Genomic DNA, 19,399 nt, shown 5'->3' on the forward strand with positions numbered 1-19,399 from the left:
TTTGATGGACCAAACCAGATTAGTAACTCACCCTGGGTGTTATTAGTCAGATCAGTTACATAATGTTTCAAGACTGATGTACAGAGACGTCCTTTTCCTAACTCAGAAAGCAGGGAAAGGTGTATTTATTCTTTTAAAAAGCAATTGACAGACACATAAAAGATAAAAGGTCCGCACGCATCTAGAATCTAGTTTTAGATGTAAATGGTCTCTGCCTCTGAAACCTCAAAGCCCTGTGATTAAGCTAATATATGTAATTTCCCCCTTGTTAAAGCAAGAATCCGCTTGTAAAAGGTTAAAAAAAAAACCTCCACAGGCCAGGACTATGTTGTGAGGTATTTCTGTGTAATGCTGTGTACATATTGTTGTAGACACTTGAAGGAAACTGTCCGTGGAGAGGAGGAGGAAATGCTCATTAATATATTCATTCACACTGATGAGTTTTTATGTTGATACAATGCTTAAAATAATAAAATTAAACACAACAAGTCTGAAGGTTTTCTTTTTTTTTTTTTTTTATTGTTGGGGGAGAGGGGCAGGTAAACGAAGACCACACATCCCATAAACACACGGAGTGCAGACGCCGAGAGAAACTTCTTAAGTCTTCAAGGTAATTCAGTAATCTTGTACAGCATGTTGCTATTGTTAGAAATGGTCGTTAGCATAATCCAGGGGTTTTTAAAGCCTGAGACTGTGGGTTTCCCCTCAGAAAAAGACTTAACTTGCTTAGTTTCGTTGAATCCGTGGATGCCTAAGGGATCACGCTTATGTTATTTAATCCTATAGACACTCAGCTTTTGAGCCATTATTGGAGTTTGACATCAGACCACACTACATGCATTAAAAACTCTTAAGGCATTTATTAGTTTCAGAGTCTGGGAGGTGGAAAAACAGTAAACTTCCTCAATACTGTGTCTCTGAAAAATCCCTCTAACCAAACCACAAATTTAGACTACACAATGTGATATCCTTCTGATAAGTAATGTAATATTTTTTCATTTCCATTCACTAAGCCTCCCCTGAAATTGCTTGGAGCTCCACCAGGCCCGCTTCACACTGAAACCCTCTGGTATAATCTGTTGTCCCAAACAGGCTGAATATAATTTAATGTGATTTAATTTTTAAATGTAACCTGCAGCTGCAATAATAATAATTCTTAAATGATTATACTTAAAATTAATAGTAAAATCTAAGATCTGTGGTCTATACAAAACAAAATAAACTGATGCAATGAAATACAGTCATAGAGGATCATTTTACCTTGTATGAATGCAGGATCTACTGGAGTGTAAAGTCAGACTTTTGATTTCTCTCTCTTTAAAAGTTAAATTAAAATCGGACATAAGTGTCAAAACTGAAACTAAAGTGTTATCCACTATATTAGTCCTTGCAGAAGCATTTTTTCCCCTCTGCTTTAAGTTGCACAGCTTGTTGCTGTGATTCACTGGGGCCACTAGAGGGAGCTCTTAGTGCATTTTCAGCTGGTCAGGATCTTATGAATGGGCAGTCTGGATTATAGCTTAACAACAGCTGTTATGTGAAAACTATTCATCTCCTTTAAGACTGGTTGATCATTCATATAATAAAGGATTTAATGCTTCTCTGTGGACAGAAACAGTGCAGTCTGACTAATAGTTGAGCCATCTTTAAAAATAGCTTTAATAAGCTTGGAGTTCAAGTGAAAACATTGCTGTACTAATTAACAATACAACTGATATATTTTAACACTGGAAAAATAAGTCATTAATCCTCTGTATCTCAAATGAAGGCCCACCTAAAAGTAATCATATTACTGCTGCTGTTCTAATATGCCAAATTGTTTCAGATGTCATTTATTGTTTGAATTCAATTCTATTTTTGCAGAGGACTGGACAAATATTCTTGTGGTATGTGCAGTTTGATCTTCGGATATGGACAATTATGTATAATTAACTTCAGTTTTAATCCGACTTTGTATTTATTTTAGATCCATGTACGCACCTACACGTGTCCCGCTGCACTTCGGTCACAGACACACACCTGTCCTTGTCAGAAGTCCGGCACGTTCTCACTCTTACAAACGTGGTTACGAGCATAAATGGCAAAGAAATCAAGTTTTTTTCCCCCCAGCCAAAGTCTACTTGTGTTAACCGGGTTTCTTTTAATCCCTTACCCCGATTAAGGAAACCAGGTTTCTGGTTTCCCTTAAATCAGGTTACTAAAGCTGGCAGCAACCAGGTTACTTACGTGTTAGGAAACGCACGTGACACGCAGGTGACAGAGCCATGGCCTCGACATGACCCCGTTATTACCAGAACAGAACAATTACTTCATATAACTATAGTTATTCTTCCATTCAATTCTTCTGCGCCATTTGAAAGTTTACAAAAGAGAGAAAGATAGGATGTAATGTCGTTTTTTATCTCTCAATGCACCTTAACATCCACCATCTTCCTGCTGTTTTCACCTGAAGTTGAAAAGCACTTCAATTTATCATGTGTTGCTTTACAGACTTAGTATTTACTTCTCTTTCCCACTCAGCAAAATTTGGATGGAAAGACGTTGAAAAAACGGTTTTGCTGGTCACCTAAGAAACGTTTCATTTTGGTTAAAAGTTAAAGATGAAAAGACTTCTTTTTCCTGTCATTGAAAACACAACTATCCAAGGATGTCCCACCGATGTCCAATTTTAGTTTAACTTGAAAGGTGAAAAGTTGTCACAGCCCACATTTCAATGTCTATGTTTGGGCCACGTGGACAAAATTTGACAGACCAAAGAAGACCCACATGTCAGCTTCTGATTTTGGACTACATTCGGACTCGAACAAGACCCTAATTTCAACATCTAATTTTGAGCTATAGTTGGACCAAATCGGACAGACCAAACAAGACCCAAATTTCAATGTTTATTTTTGTGCAAAGTATGGACCAAATCGGACAGACTAAACATGGCCCAATTTTCCACGTCTAGTTTTGGACACTAAAAAGACTGCAGGTGCTTGGTGGATTATTTGATTGGAGGGTACAATCAGTTCAGTTTACACAACTTTAATTTGCAGAGCATTTAACTAACAAAACCTTTGGAGTCAAGATATCAAAGTCCTTTTTTTTTTTGGCTTATATAAAGTTGTTTTCCTCAAGTTGAAATTTGACCCATGTTTTTCTGTTCACCATCACCATGCTGGTGATAAAATGAGGACATCCAAAATATTTTCTGGCTCGGTAACTGCAGACCAAACACCAACCAGGAACATGGTAGGAAAAAAGGACAGTGTTGCCCTCAGGAAAGCCTGCAGGGGCGGAGCTGACTCATGCAGAAAGGTCACAAACAGGATTCAACATGGCAAATAGTATGTCACACCTGGAGTCGGGATTAGACCTTATCACTCAGTGACTCCTTTAACTAATTACAGACCTGCATTATTACCATGCTGTTTTAAAGGGAATATGCTGTAATGGCAAAAAAGTTAATAAACTACACTATATTTAGCCTACATAAATATATTTCAATCTTAAGTAATAAATTCAAACAAAATAAAAACAAACTCTTACTTGTGCATCTGACACACACATAAAAAAGAAAAGAACAGACATCAGGCTATTATGAAAAAGTCCCAGTGTTATTATATTATTAGTAGAAGGATTATTATGAATGATAGTTTTCAATAATAATGACTGGGGAGACTGGGGGCGATTATAACACACTCAATCTTCCAATCTTAAATATGCTAGAGTGATGACACTTACTCTGCACCTTGGCAAAAGTTTTCAAAAAACTAATTTTGAGGTATTAAAGTTACTTTTTGGATGCAGCCTCTGTTGTCTGAACTTAAGAACTTTAGATGATTGTGACTTTAAGCTTATATCAACTTTCACTTCACAAATTTTTACATGAACAAACTATGCTAAGGTAGATGTTGCTAACAAGCATAGGGGATTTTCTCATGGCTGCAAGATCAGGGACAGTTGTAACACTGTTAACACCGCCTGAGCCACATGGCCCATTGTAAGCACCTCGTTGGTCTGTGATAACAAACTTTTCTGTTAGAAAAACAACATATTTCACTAAATTGTATTGTAAAATTACTTTTAACTAAATACAAATATTTAAAATCTACAGTTGCCACTTGAATTGGTTGTCTAGTCTTTTGTTTTGAATGCCAACATGTAAGATCCCTAACATCTAGAAGAATATGAACCACCTGCAAGAAAACAAACGAACAAAACAAAACAAAACAAAACAAAACCATTATTATTTACTACAGCAATAATGTAATTATTTTGAGGTTTGCTTTTATTTGAAATACTTTGATGACTTTATTTTTTCAGCCCAGCCAAGGGTGCAATTAAAACACTCTGAAGTCTTGCATTAAATTTAATATTTTAGTCTTGTCTTTATTACTGAAAATATATCGAATGTATTATTTATTAGTGAATATGTATGTTTGTTATGTATGTGTATGTGTAGGCTACACGAGCTATTTAAATGGTACTTTTCATTTTATGATATCATATCACTATTGACATGACGTGAAATGTCTGTGATACCCTCTAAAAGTTTGTTACTAGTTATTATCCATGTCTCTAGTGTTTCCTGCTCGATGACAATGTTTCCGGTTTGGAGAAGCGCAGGCGGACCGTACTTTCACCACGGACGGGCTTTAAATGGGTTAACGAACCAACCGTCGCCACGTGATCGTCCAGTTATATAATATATAGGTCAACACGTTTCTCGCTGGCACGTGCAGCCTTCCTTCTTACGTAAAGTCTCGTGCAAAGGTCTCAAATTACACTATGTAGGTGAGAGCCGAAGATCGTCAACTTTGGATGTGATGTATCACTTTGAGTGTTTTTTAAACTGGGGTGAACGAGGGCACAATCTCCAGTATCACTGAGTACTTTTTTGTTTTTTGTCTTTTTTCACATATATTGTTGTCGTGTTAGAGAAAGTAATGTAGGCAAAGAAACCTCACAGGCCCTTTTCATGGCAGCTATTTTGACATTAAACAGTAGAGTAAACACAACAATGATACTAATTAAAGTCCTCTTGGCTCACTGGAAAGCCTCTGCTACAGTAAATTGAACGGGACTTTAATTATTATTATTGGTAACACCTGTGTTTGCCCTACTGTTTCATATCAATATGGCTGCTGTGAGAAAGGTATTTTGCTCAAACAATTTTAAGCAGTCTCTTCTCACAAACTGCAGGATATAAAACAATTTGGATGGTGGCTACATTTTCATACTTGTCATGTTACGTTGAGCCTTTCACTGTATTATATTATACACTTTACTCCACTAAATTAATCTGAAAACTTGTGGTGGAAATTCACATGAATAAACATACATCAAATAATATATTATGATGAACATTGCTTCCACAGCTGATCCTAAAGTTGAACTTTTGAAATGAGCAGTATATTTATCTTATCAACTTTTTCAGTATTTTTTTTTACTATGTAATAAAAATATATATAAGACACAAATTATCATTTTAAAAAACATCTGGAATAATGCAATTCAAACAAAATTAATATCTCATATGGATCTTTCAAATATAAAAAAACAGACAGTATATTTATTTCCACATGATTCTTTTAATACCTCCGGTTATTAATATGTGCGCTTGTGCTGAATGATCATTCACAGTGCCAGAAAATAAGGACAGAGTGAGACGTTACACTATCGCCGCCGTGTTTTGGGAAAACCAAGTGAGTGGTCAAGATCAAGTCAGATCGGTGACGCGCGTACGGCGCTTTTTCAGGTCACCAAAAGCAGCGTAGCACCGATCGGAGTAGTGAATCATTTGTCACCGCCTCATCAGGGTTTGTCTGCCTGGCACCGTTTCACAGCATATCTATCAAAAATTATATCAGCGGTGTCGCAATCTTGGTGCACGTGCCTTAGTAGTAGACAATCCACCTTTGAACAACTAACTTGGTGTCTGCGTCACGGTTTAGCCTACAGGCTCTGTGGTGGGAAATGCAAATCAGAACATATTGTTCAAAAGCGAGGCACTCATATTTGCATCTATTTTTCATGTTTTATGGCATTAAATAAAAGCGCACTTAAATTCATGGAGAACAGACCAGACTGTACTTGTTCCTTTTTTTTTTTTTTTGCTTTATTCTTGGTTGACAGAAACGCTGAATCATGAGTGAGACAGCTTCAGTGAATGCACTACAGGCAGCTGTCCTAGTAAAGCACCGTTTACTCCGACAAGTAAACGCTGGCATGAATGAACCGAAAAGGCGACGAAGGAGGAGACAAGTTTGAACTCTTCCCTCTTCGCGGCGTTGTCTAAAAGCTCGTGAGTGTTCAGTTCTCACCCGTCCCTCACGTTTCTGCCCCCCTCTCCTCCTCCTCCTCCTCTTCAGCCCCCCCACTTCGTCTCTTCTGTAAAAAAAAAAAAAATGGAGAGGAGGAGGGTGAGGGAAAAAAAATGAAGTCAATTATACAACACTCCACAGCTCCCTCCTCTCCTCATCTGTTCTGTACTACTACTAAAGCCGGTGGCTCCACATGCGCGGCGGCGCCTCCTCCGCAGCCTTCACCGCAGACACCGGCTCGAGCCTGTAGGATGTCAGCCGGTGGCTCTGACGGGACGGCGGACAGGCCGGCAGGTAGGTGCATGGGGACGGCTTGCTTGGGGGATAAATGGGGCGTCAATTGTGTGTAATTTACATTCTACTGTAGGATAGTTGTTAAGGAGCGATTAGTTGTTGCTTTTATATCCTTTGGCTGCAGAAATATCAAAACAGAGGTGGGTTAATGCTTCAGAAAGTACCAGACATACTTCTGAACTTCTTGAGCCGCCGCGTACGACTAATTGGGCTGCAGTTTCACGTTAGGCAGCGACCCTAGCGTCTTTAAAAGTAAGGTTTACTGATAATGTTTTTGCGAATATAACTTTTATGTTGACAAAGTAGCGGCGGCACCGCCTCGTTCTGGTAACGGGAGCAGCCAGCACCTGCCTACTAACCTACTGTACTTAAAATAGGCTACCAATTCGCACCCGGTCGCACCGGGGGAAGTCTGTCCATTCATTATTCCGTACTACGTGCTCGTCTCCGACGGGGCGCGCGCGGCGGAGGAGGGGCGGGAGGGTGCTTTGTTCCGTTTTGGGGAGGGAATGCTCCGTCAAACCTCATGGAAGCACGTGACCGTCACCATGACGACAGTTTTCCCCTAACATAAAAACAAACATATTTTTATTACGCTAACCGTGCCCACATATTTCATTTGACGTGGACGCCCTCCTTTTTTCCATCTAACCTGTCAGAAGTGTGTTTTTTCATTAGCCTAACCTTCACTAAACTGGCCTCGAGGGAGCTTAGTTGGTCACGTGGTTCCACGAGGTTCGTCCCCGTATTCTTTCTAGTTCAGCTTCTTTCAAAACTGGGTCAGTAGATCAGTAGAGCATCGCTGCCTGCGCCGTGCAGCAGAGGGAGGCAGTCCTTCCCTGCCGCCTGTCAGCCACACCGAGGAGCGCTGCGGTCATGTCCGCTATTCAAACTGTTGGAAGCCAGAGCCACAACATTATCTCCAAATCTAAACCAAACTCCATGAAATACCAGAGGAGCTTTAAAAAGAAACTAGAAACTATTTGTTAAAAGATCCTATCTGTCTTTTTAATCATTACAGTAGCAATGATGTGATGAAGCAATTCTTCACTTTCAGCCCCACACTATAAACTGTCTTTGATTATTAAATTGATAACCTTCTTCAGTAAAACATCAATTTCAATTCAAAAGGGCCTTTGTTGACATAGGAAACAGATATTTGCATTTTCAAAATAAGTGTGAAATAAAAAACTAAAGAAAAAAATTACCTAAACAGAAAAATTGTCAAAGAAAGTTGTTTTCTAGGGCAGACCACAGTTATTTGTATTTATTTATTTATTTTACTTTTTCCTTCGTAACTTACAGACTACTTAAAAGACAGCAGTCAACTTTGATATAAGAAACATACTGTATACTGTATATATGGACTAATTAATAATACTATTAAAATATTTCCACTATAATATGACAGTTAATGCATCCTTGGTGGGGGCACTTGTAACACTGAAAAAATATGTCATATTAACCTGATTTATCTAAAATAAAATTATACCTCAAAGTAATCACATTACTGCAGGGTTAAGATAAGAATGTTTTCATAAATCTACTTGCGCAAAGTCAATTTTTACTTGTCCCTGTACATAATTTGCTTAATTTGCAGTTGTCAAATATCCACAAAGAAAGTTAATTTTCATGTTTATAAGCAATGCAGTGTTCATAAAATGTCAGGAAATAGTGAAAATGTCCCTCCTAGGATATCAAAGTTCAAGATGTCTTGTTTTGTCAGTCCATAACTAAATATATTTAGTTTAATATAATAATAAATTGAGAAAAGTGGGAAATATCCATATATAAGAGGCTGAAAACAGCTTTTTCTTACATTTTTGCATGAAAAATTACTTTAGTGATTAATTGATATCACTCAGAAATCTATAGGCAACTTATTCTAGTGGTAACTAGATGATTTAAAATAATTCTACACTTAAATTGAGTGAAATATGTTTGTTTTCTAATAGAAAAGTATGTCAGCACATAAAGACAGGATGCTTACACTGGGCCATGTGGCTCAGTGATGTTTTAATAGCCTTTTCATCTATGTGTATTTAAAACTATAATATAAGCTGTTTGAAATCTCTCTTACAAAACAAAGCCCCCTCTACCCATTTCCTTGACAGTTTTTAATCTAGATTCTCTGCGTTAGTTTAGGAAATCTTTTGTCAAATCAGCATATTGATTTTCCATCAGTAACCATAAAAGTGCAGAAGAGGTAAACCTTGTGATTTTGGCTGATATGGAGGAACATTGGAAGGATTACTAATGAAAGAAAGGTTTTTTTTTTTTTTTAATTCTTCCTCCTTAGGGTTCCCCTGCTGAGGTTTTTTTTTTACCTAATATTGCCACCAGATTGCCTATTGAAAAATAGTAATCTATATATGAATTAGAGTCAGCATAAATACATTATTACCTCTAACCACAAAAACTCTAAAGGAACATTTTAATAGGCTCTTAAATATGAACTATTGCCTTGATGTTCTTTTGTAGGATAGACATCTATACAAGCCTTAGAACCTGGTCAATACTGCAGAGAACCTGCAGCGTTCTGTTTCATAATTAGGCTAAAACCTAATTAATTTAAAGCAAAGAAATTAAAATGGGAAAATAATCATTATGATACAAATAATACACATACAAAGTACATATTTGAAATGAAAAACTAGTTTCAAAACCATATCAGTACAATGTCCCTTAGTATCAAAGGTAAAAAAAAAAAGTAATAGCTGATCTGTCTAATCTAATTGCTGCTGGTTGTTTAGTCTTGAACCAAGCATCCTCCTGTCTGAGCTTATGGAATGTTTTTCATGAAAAATCCTGCAAATGAACCGTTAAGACACAGCTGCAGTTGGTTTATTCCAAAGCATGCTACTTATTAAAGCTTATTATGTTTATTTCCATTTAGTTGCTCTCTCCGAATGCCTTTAACACTCACAGTTACATTTTACTGACTGCTTTTTGAATTTAAAAGACAAGATTTAGGCTCCTAAATCTCGAATACTAATATCATACCAACACATTAACTGTTAAAGTACATTTTAAAAGAGCGAGGAAGTAAAATATTAAATTGTCAAACAGTCAGTGAACACTTCTCAAAGCCCCACTGCACTAAATCAGACATAATGTGTGGATAAATGAACTTTTATTCAGTTTTAATACCATAATTTTTGTGTTTGGGGAGGATTTCAAGACTTTTTTTTAAATGAATGTCTGTAGTTATTTGTGTTACAAGATGATTTTTTTTTTTTTTTTTTAAAATCAGCTTTTTAATTTTAGTCTAATCCTCTGATATCTACACCTACCAGTAATATGTAAGGGTGAAAATTAAATATGGACTTTGATATGCAAACCAACAAGTAAAAAATGTGTCACCAAGTGAATTTTTTTCAGCTGCTTAATTTAATTAAAATGTTCTAAAGTGCAGGATCTAGCCCCTGTATCTCCATGAAACTAGATAACAGACTTTTAAATGCATTTGTTGGTTACTGTTGACTGGTTTCTGCATTTGAAGTGAATGATGTATTTAAATGGAACACAAAAAAAAGAGAAATACATACCCTACAAAGTGGCTGGCTTGGCTGACTGCATGTCTCTGGGAATAAGAGGTCTAGCCTCAGTTACTGCTGTGTATAACTTTCATAGTCCAGATTCATATTCCCATATTCCCATACATGCTCTGCAGCTGCTTGCTTTTTGTGAGGAGTTGCAAGAATTGTAGGTCAGTCAACCAGAAATAACCTAGAACATACTGTGCCATAACTGTGGGATTTAAGGCTCGCCTGCCTTCTCTGCATCCATTCAAAACCACAGTACTCGTGGTTATATTCCTAGAAGCAAGCTCAGACTCTGAGCTCTGCCATAACGTCTCCGGTGGATCAGATACTGACCTCAAGCTTACATGAGAATACACACAGAAATATTAAAATTGATTGTATTCTACATGTGGTCCAGTTACACAAAGGCCACCTATAGACAAATTCCTAAGAAGAATATTGACTCTGTGGAATATTTTCTCTGTTCCTGTATGAGCAAACATATGTCAAAAAATTGTTCAGTATCACTGAAGGTCAACCAGAAGAAATAGACAGCTATAATACCACAACAGTATTTCTAATATTACCACAACCACTACAACCACTAGTACTGCTTCTACTTTTACTACTGCTTATAGTTTGACTGCAGCTGCATTTTAGTCCCTCCAGGATTTTGGTGGCTTTTTTGGTGATTGTTATGGCCTAAAATGCCTTATCTGATGATGCACGTTTGCGATGAAATTGCGGCACCAAGAAAATATTGCAAAAATGTGCTATTCTTGTATAATTCATTGAAAATCAAATGCAACTTTTTCCAGGGAGAACAAAACTACACTCTGCTCTAAGTAACCTTACCGAAAAGATTTAGGATAACAAAACCTCTGACAGAATCTGCTTTATTTGAAGAAGTGCAACTGCGGGGTGTTCCACAAAGAAGCAAAATCTTTTTGGAGCTCAAACCCAGTCAAAAGAGCACAAAATTAATTAAAAAAAAAAGTCCTCAGGGCTTTGATAAATGCAAATTACAATGACAAAGATTGTATCAAACAATATACAGTTAATACAGAAAAGTACACAATAAAACATGAGTCAGTTCATTGAGATGAGTTTGGACAAAATTCCAAGTTCATGCAGAATTCAGAGGGAATTGTCGTGGTTGCAACTTCCTTGAGAGACTAACATTTACTACTCATACTACTACTACTGTAACGTACTGTGTTGCTGTAACAAATGCTATTACTCCCAGTGCTACATATACTTTAACTACCACATATGCATACGTGATCAAGGATTTATCTTGGGGGAGACGAAATTAACAACTGTAATATTCTAATATTAAATAATATCAATGATATCTGCTGTTTGTTTGTAACTCCATATAGCCTACAGTCGTGGACAGTTTATGAGACAGTGGACTCTCGGAGGAACTCAGCCAGACTAACAATCAGCTAATAATAGCAGCAGGATATCAGAATAATAATAGCAGTAAAGGAGGTACTTGAGAGGTACTTGTAATGATAGTAGTACAAGCAGTATCTAATGACGAGGCTGAGCCAGAGAGGTGGCCTGATTGAATCTGATTGTTTATGATCTGATTCTTACGTGTTTCTTTCAGTTATATTCTATAGGTGAAGCAGATCTTGTGGCTGCGATCGGTTGAAAACTGTATGTGGTTGACAAAGGAGATTGAGTTTGTTTGTGGTCGTTTTGAATCTCTTTGTAGTTGTTTTCTTTCCCCTTGTAATTTTGCGTATGTTTGTATTTGTGTTGTGTCTCTTTGTAGTTGCTTTAATCTCTAAAATTAGGGTATTTGTAGTTATTTTCCTGTCTTTTTGTGGTCATAATGTTTCTCTTTGTAGTAAGTAATGTAATGACAGTCACAGAGATTCTGGTCAGTATAGCATAATAAATGAGGTAAATTTACTATGGAGACCAAAACTGTTTTTTGTTTCAGGCTGTAAACATGATTATTTTTGCTGTAAATTTGGGCTAATTTATATAATCAGATGTAAATCAGATTCTAGGGTGAGCCTGTGCCAACTATGTGTCACCATAGTTGCTGAAATCAACCAAAGTTGAACCCAAAATGAAACATGATCAGATTTAAGCTGCTGATTATAAAATCACTTTTATAAACTTTTACTTTTAGTGGTGCACATGACAGAATTTTAAGCTCTGTGATTGGATGTCTCTTCCCGAAATGCAAACTGGGAGTCATATAACTTCTCTTTTATGCTTTCTTTTTTTTTTTATCAAAGAATCAGATGATAACAAAATAATAATCAGTAATGAAAATGCTGTTTGTTGTAGCTCTTAGTACAGTATTACTAATAAACAACTTTCGGAAACTGCAACAAAGGGAAATTGAAAAAAATCTATAGGATAAAGAAGGAGAAAGGACAAAGTTTTGGCAGAGGTAATGTAATATTTCCTTTTGGAAGGGTAACAAATGAAGGAAGTCACTGTTTACATCTGTAGGTACACATTAGTGGTCTGGGCATTGAGCACTAATGGATTAATAAAACTACAAAGGGGAGTGATCCTGGCACTGCTGATGGATCTGGAAACTGTGGCCCTGAAACATTTAATCATGTTGAACATCAACAAAAGGAAGCGCTCTTGTATGCTCTAGTTGGAGGTTTTGCAAAAAAACAGCTCTGTGAATACAGACTGTCTGTCCTTTGAAAAACAGAAAAATGTCTCAGTCAGGGGTGATAAATGCTGAATATCTGTAGACTGAAAGGATGTTTTGAGGATGAAGGTTTTTGCATCTGCAATTATATGTTTGTCTTCTATATCTGAATGGTTTATTCTCTGTGTCTCTGCCAAGGTATTGATTTAATGAACGACATCCTGTTGTAGAAACCTTATACAATCTCTATGCCTTTGCATCTCAGAGTGGGAGAAATGGAGGACAGAGGCATTTATAGACCCACTTTAGTGAAATCACAGCTTCTCTTACTCATATAGATGCATCTGTTGCATTGATGGTTGTTATTTCACAATGACAAATTTAATGACAAAAACATAGAGCTCATTTTAAAATGTATATGGGGGAATTACTCTGAGCCCGTGTTACTGATACAAGAGGAGTTCAAAATGTAATGCAATGTGGAGCATACAGTATTAAACTGATTGACTGTTGAGGTCATGATTAAAATTATGTTACGCTTATCTTCTATAACATAATCAGTGCTAAGTGTTAAAACACAATGAATGATTGTAAATGATTGCAATAAACAGTTCATTCAGAGAAAAGCATGTCAAATGATGTGCACTTACTGCCATTTCTAAACTATGGATTAGTACATTTTAGTTGGTTAAGTTCTTAACAGCAATTAGTCCATTCATGATTAGTCATTAACATCCATAGTGGGTATGTAAGTATGACATAATAGTTTCAGATAATTCATAATTTCCCCTTTTCTTGCTTAAAGGGAGACACTGCCTTCATTTTAACTTTCTTTTTTTGCTGTGCTTGTATGAAAATATTGAGAAAAGCATATGAGTGCATGTAACCTATAGTCCCAGGGCTACTGTATTTATAATGTCTACAGATTGTTCATATTAGGTTATTTCTCCAAAATTCAATCAGTTTATTAAGATAAAGAGGATACAGTTTAAACTGTATTTTTTCTTCAAAGTTACAGTCTTGCTTTAAACTAGGCTACTTACATAAGTTTACATAAATGGTGTCTAAATTATGTTCTTTGTTTTTCAGAATGGTACACACCTTATTTTTGAAGCTAACTCCTTTTTTCTTTATCAGCCAAATTGAGAGAATATTTTTTTTTAGTATTATTATTGTAGTCTTGCAAAAGTGAATTATATAATTTGAAAACAATTGTCCAGTGAGTAGTTAAAGAATGAAGTAAATACAGAAGTACCTCTCATACCTTCATGAATATTTAACAGTTTCTCACTTTCAGAGCAGGAAATCTTTCACCAGTTTGTTCTAGTATTTTTTTAGTTAAAAAACTAGTCACACATTTGCACATCAATAGTCCAACTTTGTTCGCAGATCTTTGCTCTGGCTGTTTAACACAGACTGTCACTGTAATTTATGCTGTTTGGACACACGCTCAACATCCCCTGCTCAACTTTCACAACCTGTTATTTTTATTACTCGGCTCTGTGTTGGAGGAAACATAGCAGGCTTCGCATTGCTTTTGTGGAATTTTCAAGCAAGACATTTTGAGCTTGAGTTAAGGACTGAAATGAGCTGTCTGCATAAATATCCTCTTTACTGGACACTAGGGGCTATTGTAACATTTTTTAAACATTTTAATTCATAACTCACCAAAATACACCCTGTAATTGATATATTTTCATTAATAAGGACAAGACTAAAAATTTCAAATAAAAGCACACCTCAAAGTAATCACATTACTGATGTAATATCTAATAATGGTGTGATTCATCTTGTTCTGTTTTTACAGAAGACTAGACAGCAGTCTAGTGGTAAATAAGAGTTTAATTAGCTTGTTCATGTTTAATTCTAAACCAATACCCACAAGATGAAATTGTCATCTAAATATTAGACAGCAGAACAAAAATCATGTTCCACAGAACGAGAGAGAATCCTACTGAGCATGTGCAGAGTAAGTGCTGTCACTCTAAGGAGGAATTGAGTGTCTCTCAATTGTCCCCTGTTGCAATTTTCCCCCAGTCTCCCCTAATTTATGTCTAATAGTATTGCCTAATATCGTAAGATTGATTCAGAAACCAGTTAGAGATCGTCAGATGCTTCGGAATTGTATTAGTCACTTTGCTGGTCTTGCTCTTTATTGTGTATTTGACTTTTTATTGCTGAGTTTTCCACGCGGTGGTTTGTACTGTATCAAATTACATGCTGCATTCACTGTAATTATAGAGGAATTTTCCTGCCCATACATATAATGTCTATAATTCTAATCATGACATCTATATTATACTTTCCCCTGCCAAATATCTTGAAGTCATTCAAGTGGGGTGAAATTTGTGCTTGTTAGAAAATGTACAGAAATGCATGTAGGTCATATCGTGTTTGCTCTTGTACTCCAGCCCACACTGAGTTTAGTTACACTCCTGTGCATCTCCACCATGGGTGGCTTTCTATGTTTCTGTGTCTCAGTAATATGGTATGTCATGTGCTGCCCTGCAGGCTCGTCCGCTCTCATCAGCACTCGCGTCACGATCTGAGTTTTTGGCTCGGCTGTGAATCAGAACGTGACAGTCTATTTGTTGCTCTCGGCAGCACACAAAACAGACACTGGTGTGGCTTCCTAGATGGCACGTTTCAACCAACCAGCCAGCGGGGATCATGCAGATTGCCTCAGGGAAAAAAATTCCTGACTAATAAGGAAACAGGAAAAAGAGTGTGACGTTAGAAGCGGCGTGTTGTGCTGTATCAGCGGTGGAGAGCTAGGGTGGGTGGAAGGGATATTCGTTCCCACATTCCACTTGTGCGTCAGTGATGACCCACTAAACTCCTCTGGAGGGATTAAAGGAAATTGTGTCAATATCACAGAAATTAAATGCACTGCTGAATGAGTTGTAAAATTTGTGCCTTTTGGTAAAAGCTTGCTGTGTTTGTTTGAGGTTTGACTTTTCTACCTGTGCAAAGGGTCACTATGACGTCTCAGATACGCTTCCCTCACAGGTTTATTTCTAGGTTTCGTTTTAGGAATCTTTACATTAAGTGTTACTCATGTATCACTGTGTAGAAGTTGAAGATAAACATTAAAAGGACATTTTAAGCTTGAAAAATACTGTGGTTTTTATTAGATTGTGAAGCCAGAAGAAAAAATGGGTTATGCTGGTATGGGTATCAGAGCACATGTATATGCTCTGACACAACATAATTTATTAGACCCAAAACATGACCTTGCTACTTTTCAGCAGCGTCCCATATGGCATTTTTTTCTCCTCAGGGTGACAAAGTCATCTGCTATGGCATTTACTTTTCTACCTGAGTAAAAGGTCACTCTGACCTCAGATATGCTTCTCTCACAGGCTAATTGCTAGGTTTCTTTTTAGAAATCTTTATATAGTGTTACAAGTGTTACTCTTGTATCTCTGAGCAGAAGTTGAGGATGAACATTGAAATTACATTTTAAGCTTGAAACATACATACATACATATATCATTGTCCCAGCTTGTACTATAAAACCAGCTGAAAAAATGGGTTATACTGGTATCGGCAAGTACACGTGTCTATGCTCCGATACCACGTAGTTTTTTAACCGGAAATGAGACCCTGCTATTTCCCAGCAGTCATTTTCTAGCCCCAGGATTGCAAAGTCATCTGCTATGACATTTATTCTCTGTGTTTATTTGTTCATGCTTTAACCAGAGTTTGTAAAAGCCTGCTGTGTTGGAGGTTTGACTTTTCGAGGGTCTCTGACCTCTCCGATACTCTTCCCTCACATATTTATATATAGGTTTCCTTTTAGGAATCTTTATATAAAGTGTTACTCATGTATCTCTGTGCAAAAGTTGAGCATAAGTATTACAATTACAGTTTAAGCTTGAAAATACTGTGTTTTTGAAGTCTTCCAGCTTATATTATAAAACCAGCAGAAAAATATGGGTTAATAACTAGAAAAAGTTTGCCATTATTATCAATAACTTTCTCCTTTAGTGAGAGAAGCAGGAGGAGAATATGGGTCAGCCATGGTCAACAGTCACGCTCAAAAGCTTTGTTCACTTTTATCTACACTGTTCTCCCCAAATGGATGTCACAGTTTGAAGTGTGAGAGAGGGAAGTAGGTCAGTGTTACCGCATTATATAAGCGTTAGGTAAGACGATAGCCCAAACCCCATTTACTCTCACGTGCCTCTTTAAGTGATAAAGTCAGAGCATAGCCTGCGATTTGGCGCCATTCAATGGCAACCTTCAGTCAGTGCACCGAGAATTCGCCTGGAAACAGATGACTACAGAGCAGGAGCCAAGGCATTTCAAGTGTGTGTGTGTGTGTGTGTGAAATGTTTTGGCAGGCATAGGTCAGCTTTTAAAGTGGCATGCGGCTTTTTCCACAGTTAGATGCACATTCCACAGTGAGATATAAGCCTTTTAAAAATAACTGCCTTGACTGCAAACACATTCATGAGTGATCTTGATTTTTTTTTGCCTACATAAAAAGTCAGGCTTTTTAGGACAAAAGTTTTTTTTTCAAAATATTGATGGACTGTTTCCAGGTTGTAACAAAGCTGTCTTACAGTTCCACTAGTTTCAAATCAAAGACAGGTTTCATAGACTTGACCTAAAAACTTACCTCAAAAATGGCAGACACACAAGATATGATCTATTGTATGCATGTCTGCTTCGTAGGACTTTCCTGGAAGCAAGGAAGGGCCATAATAATTAGTAGCAGTACGGTAAATGATATTGTAATAAATAGAAAATAATTTAGCGCTACCAAAAACAATGACAAAACAGTTCTGTTGGACAGTTTCATGGAGTGAATAAAATGAAGAAATCCAAAACCTGTGGAGGCAAGAAAAGGCTATAATGATTTCAAACAACTGAATACCTAATTATGAATTTAACCATGACTTATTTCCAATGGTGGAAAGAGTACTTCAAATCTGTACTCAAGTGCAAGTACTGTTACATTGCTCCAATATATTACTTAATTACAAGTAAAAGTACTGGTGTTAGAAATATACTTTGCCTCCTTTCTCTGAAAATCAACAATCAGCTCCTTGGTTTTGCTGACGTTGAGCTGTAGGTTATAAGTTAAAATCTGTTTTAGTATATAACACTTTTTTTAGGGTTCATGACATTAAACAAAATTAATTTACTTTTTTCACATCAGCCAGATTTTTAGGGAATAGTAGGCAAAACACAGGTGTTACCAATGATACTAATTAAGGTCCCATTCCATTTAGTGTTGCAGAGCTTTCCAGAGAGCCAGCATGCAAAATAGCAGCACCCTGACTCTGTTTGACATGAATGGAACAGCACTTTAATTAGCATCATTGGTAACACCTTTGTTTACTTTGCTTTTTCGTGTCAAAATGGCCTCTGTGAAGGTCTGTTGTCCAAAATTCGTCAGGTTTCTTATAGTCAACTGCTCATTTTTGGATTACAGTAAAAGTAAAAATCAGGCTGCTTAATTGAATTGGAAAACAGACATAAAAATTAAAGATGAAAAATCCAAACTGGAACATCAAGGCTACAGTTTGGGAAATTTGAAATAAGCCTCTGGAAATTTCAAAGGAGATGAAGTAGTAAAATAATTCAACACGACCAGGTCGGTGGAATTTAATCCTGGCCCTTGTTTTTACCACTCACAATGACCTTTTTTCTGGTTATTAAAGTAGCAGGAACAAAACTGCTCTGATGACCTATTTAGAACTAGATGAATCAAATAGGCTGCACAGTTCCATGATTACTTATAAATATTAATGAACACATCAAACATATTTAGGTGCAACAATGCTATGATTAGTTATAAATATTAATAAATAGAAACAATCATCCTGCAACAGTTTATTTATTGTGATTATAACAGATTAGAACACAGATCTATTTTTTCCAAATGCCACAGTTTTGCACGGTTCAGTAACCTGTAAATCACCAGTGTGCATCATTAACAGTGGTTCAAACATGGTAATGAACTGTTTGACAGTTTTTGCACATAGATGGAGGTGAAGCCTCGGCCCTCGCCAGAAATGAGCCCAATATTTCTTCCATAGCTTAAAGGTGCATTGATTGTGTTGCTGTCACACACTTTCCCAAGACATTTAAGTCTTTTCAGCTTCACTCCTCCTGACGAATTCTTTTCTTTCGCTGATCAATACGTGCAACAAACCCAACAAACCCTTGTGGCAGAGCAAGTCTCATTCATTCATTCATGATGAATTATTGATAGAAAACCTGACAGGCCAGCGGTTTCAGTCTCTCACATCCCTGTGATGGTTGTTTTCATGTATCAGATCCCCCTGCAAAGGAAGAAGGGCCAAGCCAAGCAGGCTCCTCGCTGCCAGCTGTCGAGCTGCCAAGGAAACGAAAGGGAGATGTGGAGGAGAGGTCAGACACCCATGTACAGTAAGAGGAGAGCTATGCTGTTTGTGAAGAAAAACTTTTACTCTTTGTTCTCTGGAGTAAATATGTTGTTTATTTATATGCATTGTACTCCTGTAAATACATATTTCTCTTTTTATATATTAAATATTAAATGACTTACAGTATGTTTGTTCGATCTTACAGGCACAGCCTTGACATCCAAATGGATGATGACCTTAGCAGGTAAGCTGATTTCTTGGCTTTGTTTATACATGGTCTTT

The 19,399-nt window shown here is 36.9% G+C and overlaps 1 protein-coding gene across 6 annotated transcripts in view; it reads left to right on the forward strand.

Moving 5' to 3' along the window:
• The first annotated feature begins 532 nt into the window (after positions 1 to 532).
• LOC146306594 (basic helix-loop-helix ARNT-like protein 1) overlaps positions 533 to 19,399 on the forward strand; it is a 32,060-nt gene continuing 13,193 nt past the window's right edge. The window contains exons 1-3 of one of the 6 annotated variants that reach the window (XM_084710703.1): positions 533 to 610; positions 19,049 to 19,160; positions 19,323 to 19,361. In XM_084710703.1, the coding sequence (XP_084566829.1) occupies positions 19,342 to 19,361 (20 nt within the window). In that variant the 5' untranslated portion in view covers positions 533 to 610; positions 19,049 to 19,160; positions 19,323 to 19,341. Of the gene's footprint in view, positions 611 to 6,371; positions 6,603 to 19,048; positions 19,161 to 19,322; positions 19,362 to 19,399 lie in introns of those variants that run through there. The other 5 variants (XM_084710704.1, XM_084710701.1, XM_084710699.1 and 2 more) reach the window with 5 other exon arrangements.

Source organism: Lutjanus erythropterus, chromosome 22, assembly GCF_056507025.1.
Source record: "Lutjanus erythropterus isolate fLutEry1 chromosome 22, fLutEry1.hap2, whole genome shotgun sequence".
NCBI classification, from domain to species: Eukaryota; Metazoa; Chordata; class Actinopteri; order Lutjaniformes; family Lutjanidae; genus Lutjanus; species Lutjanus erythropterus.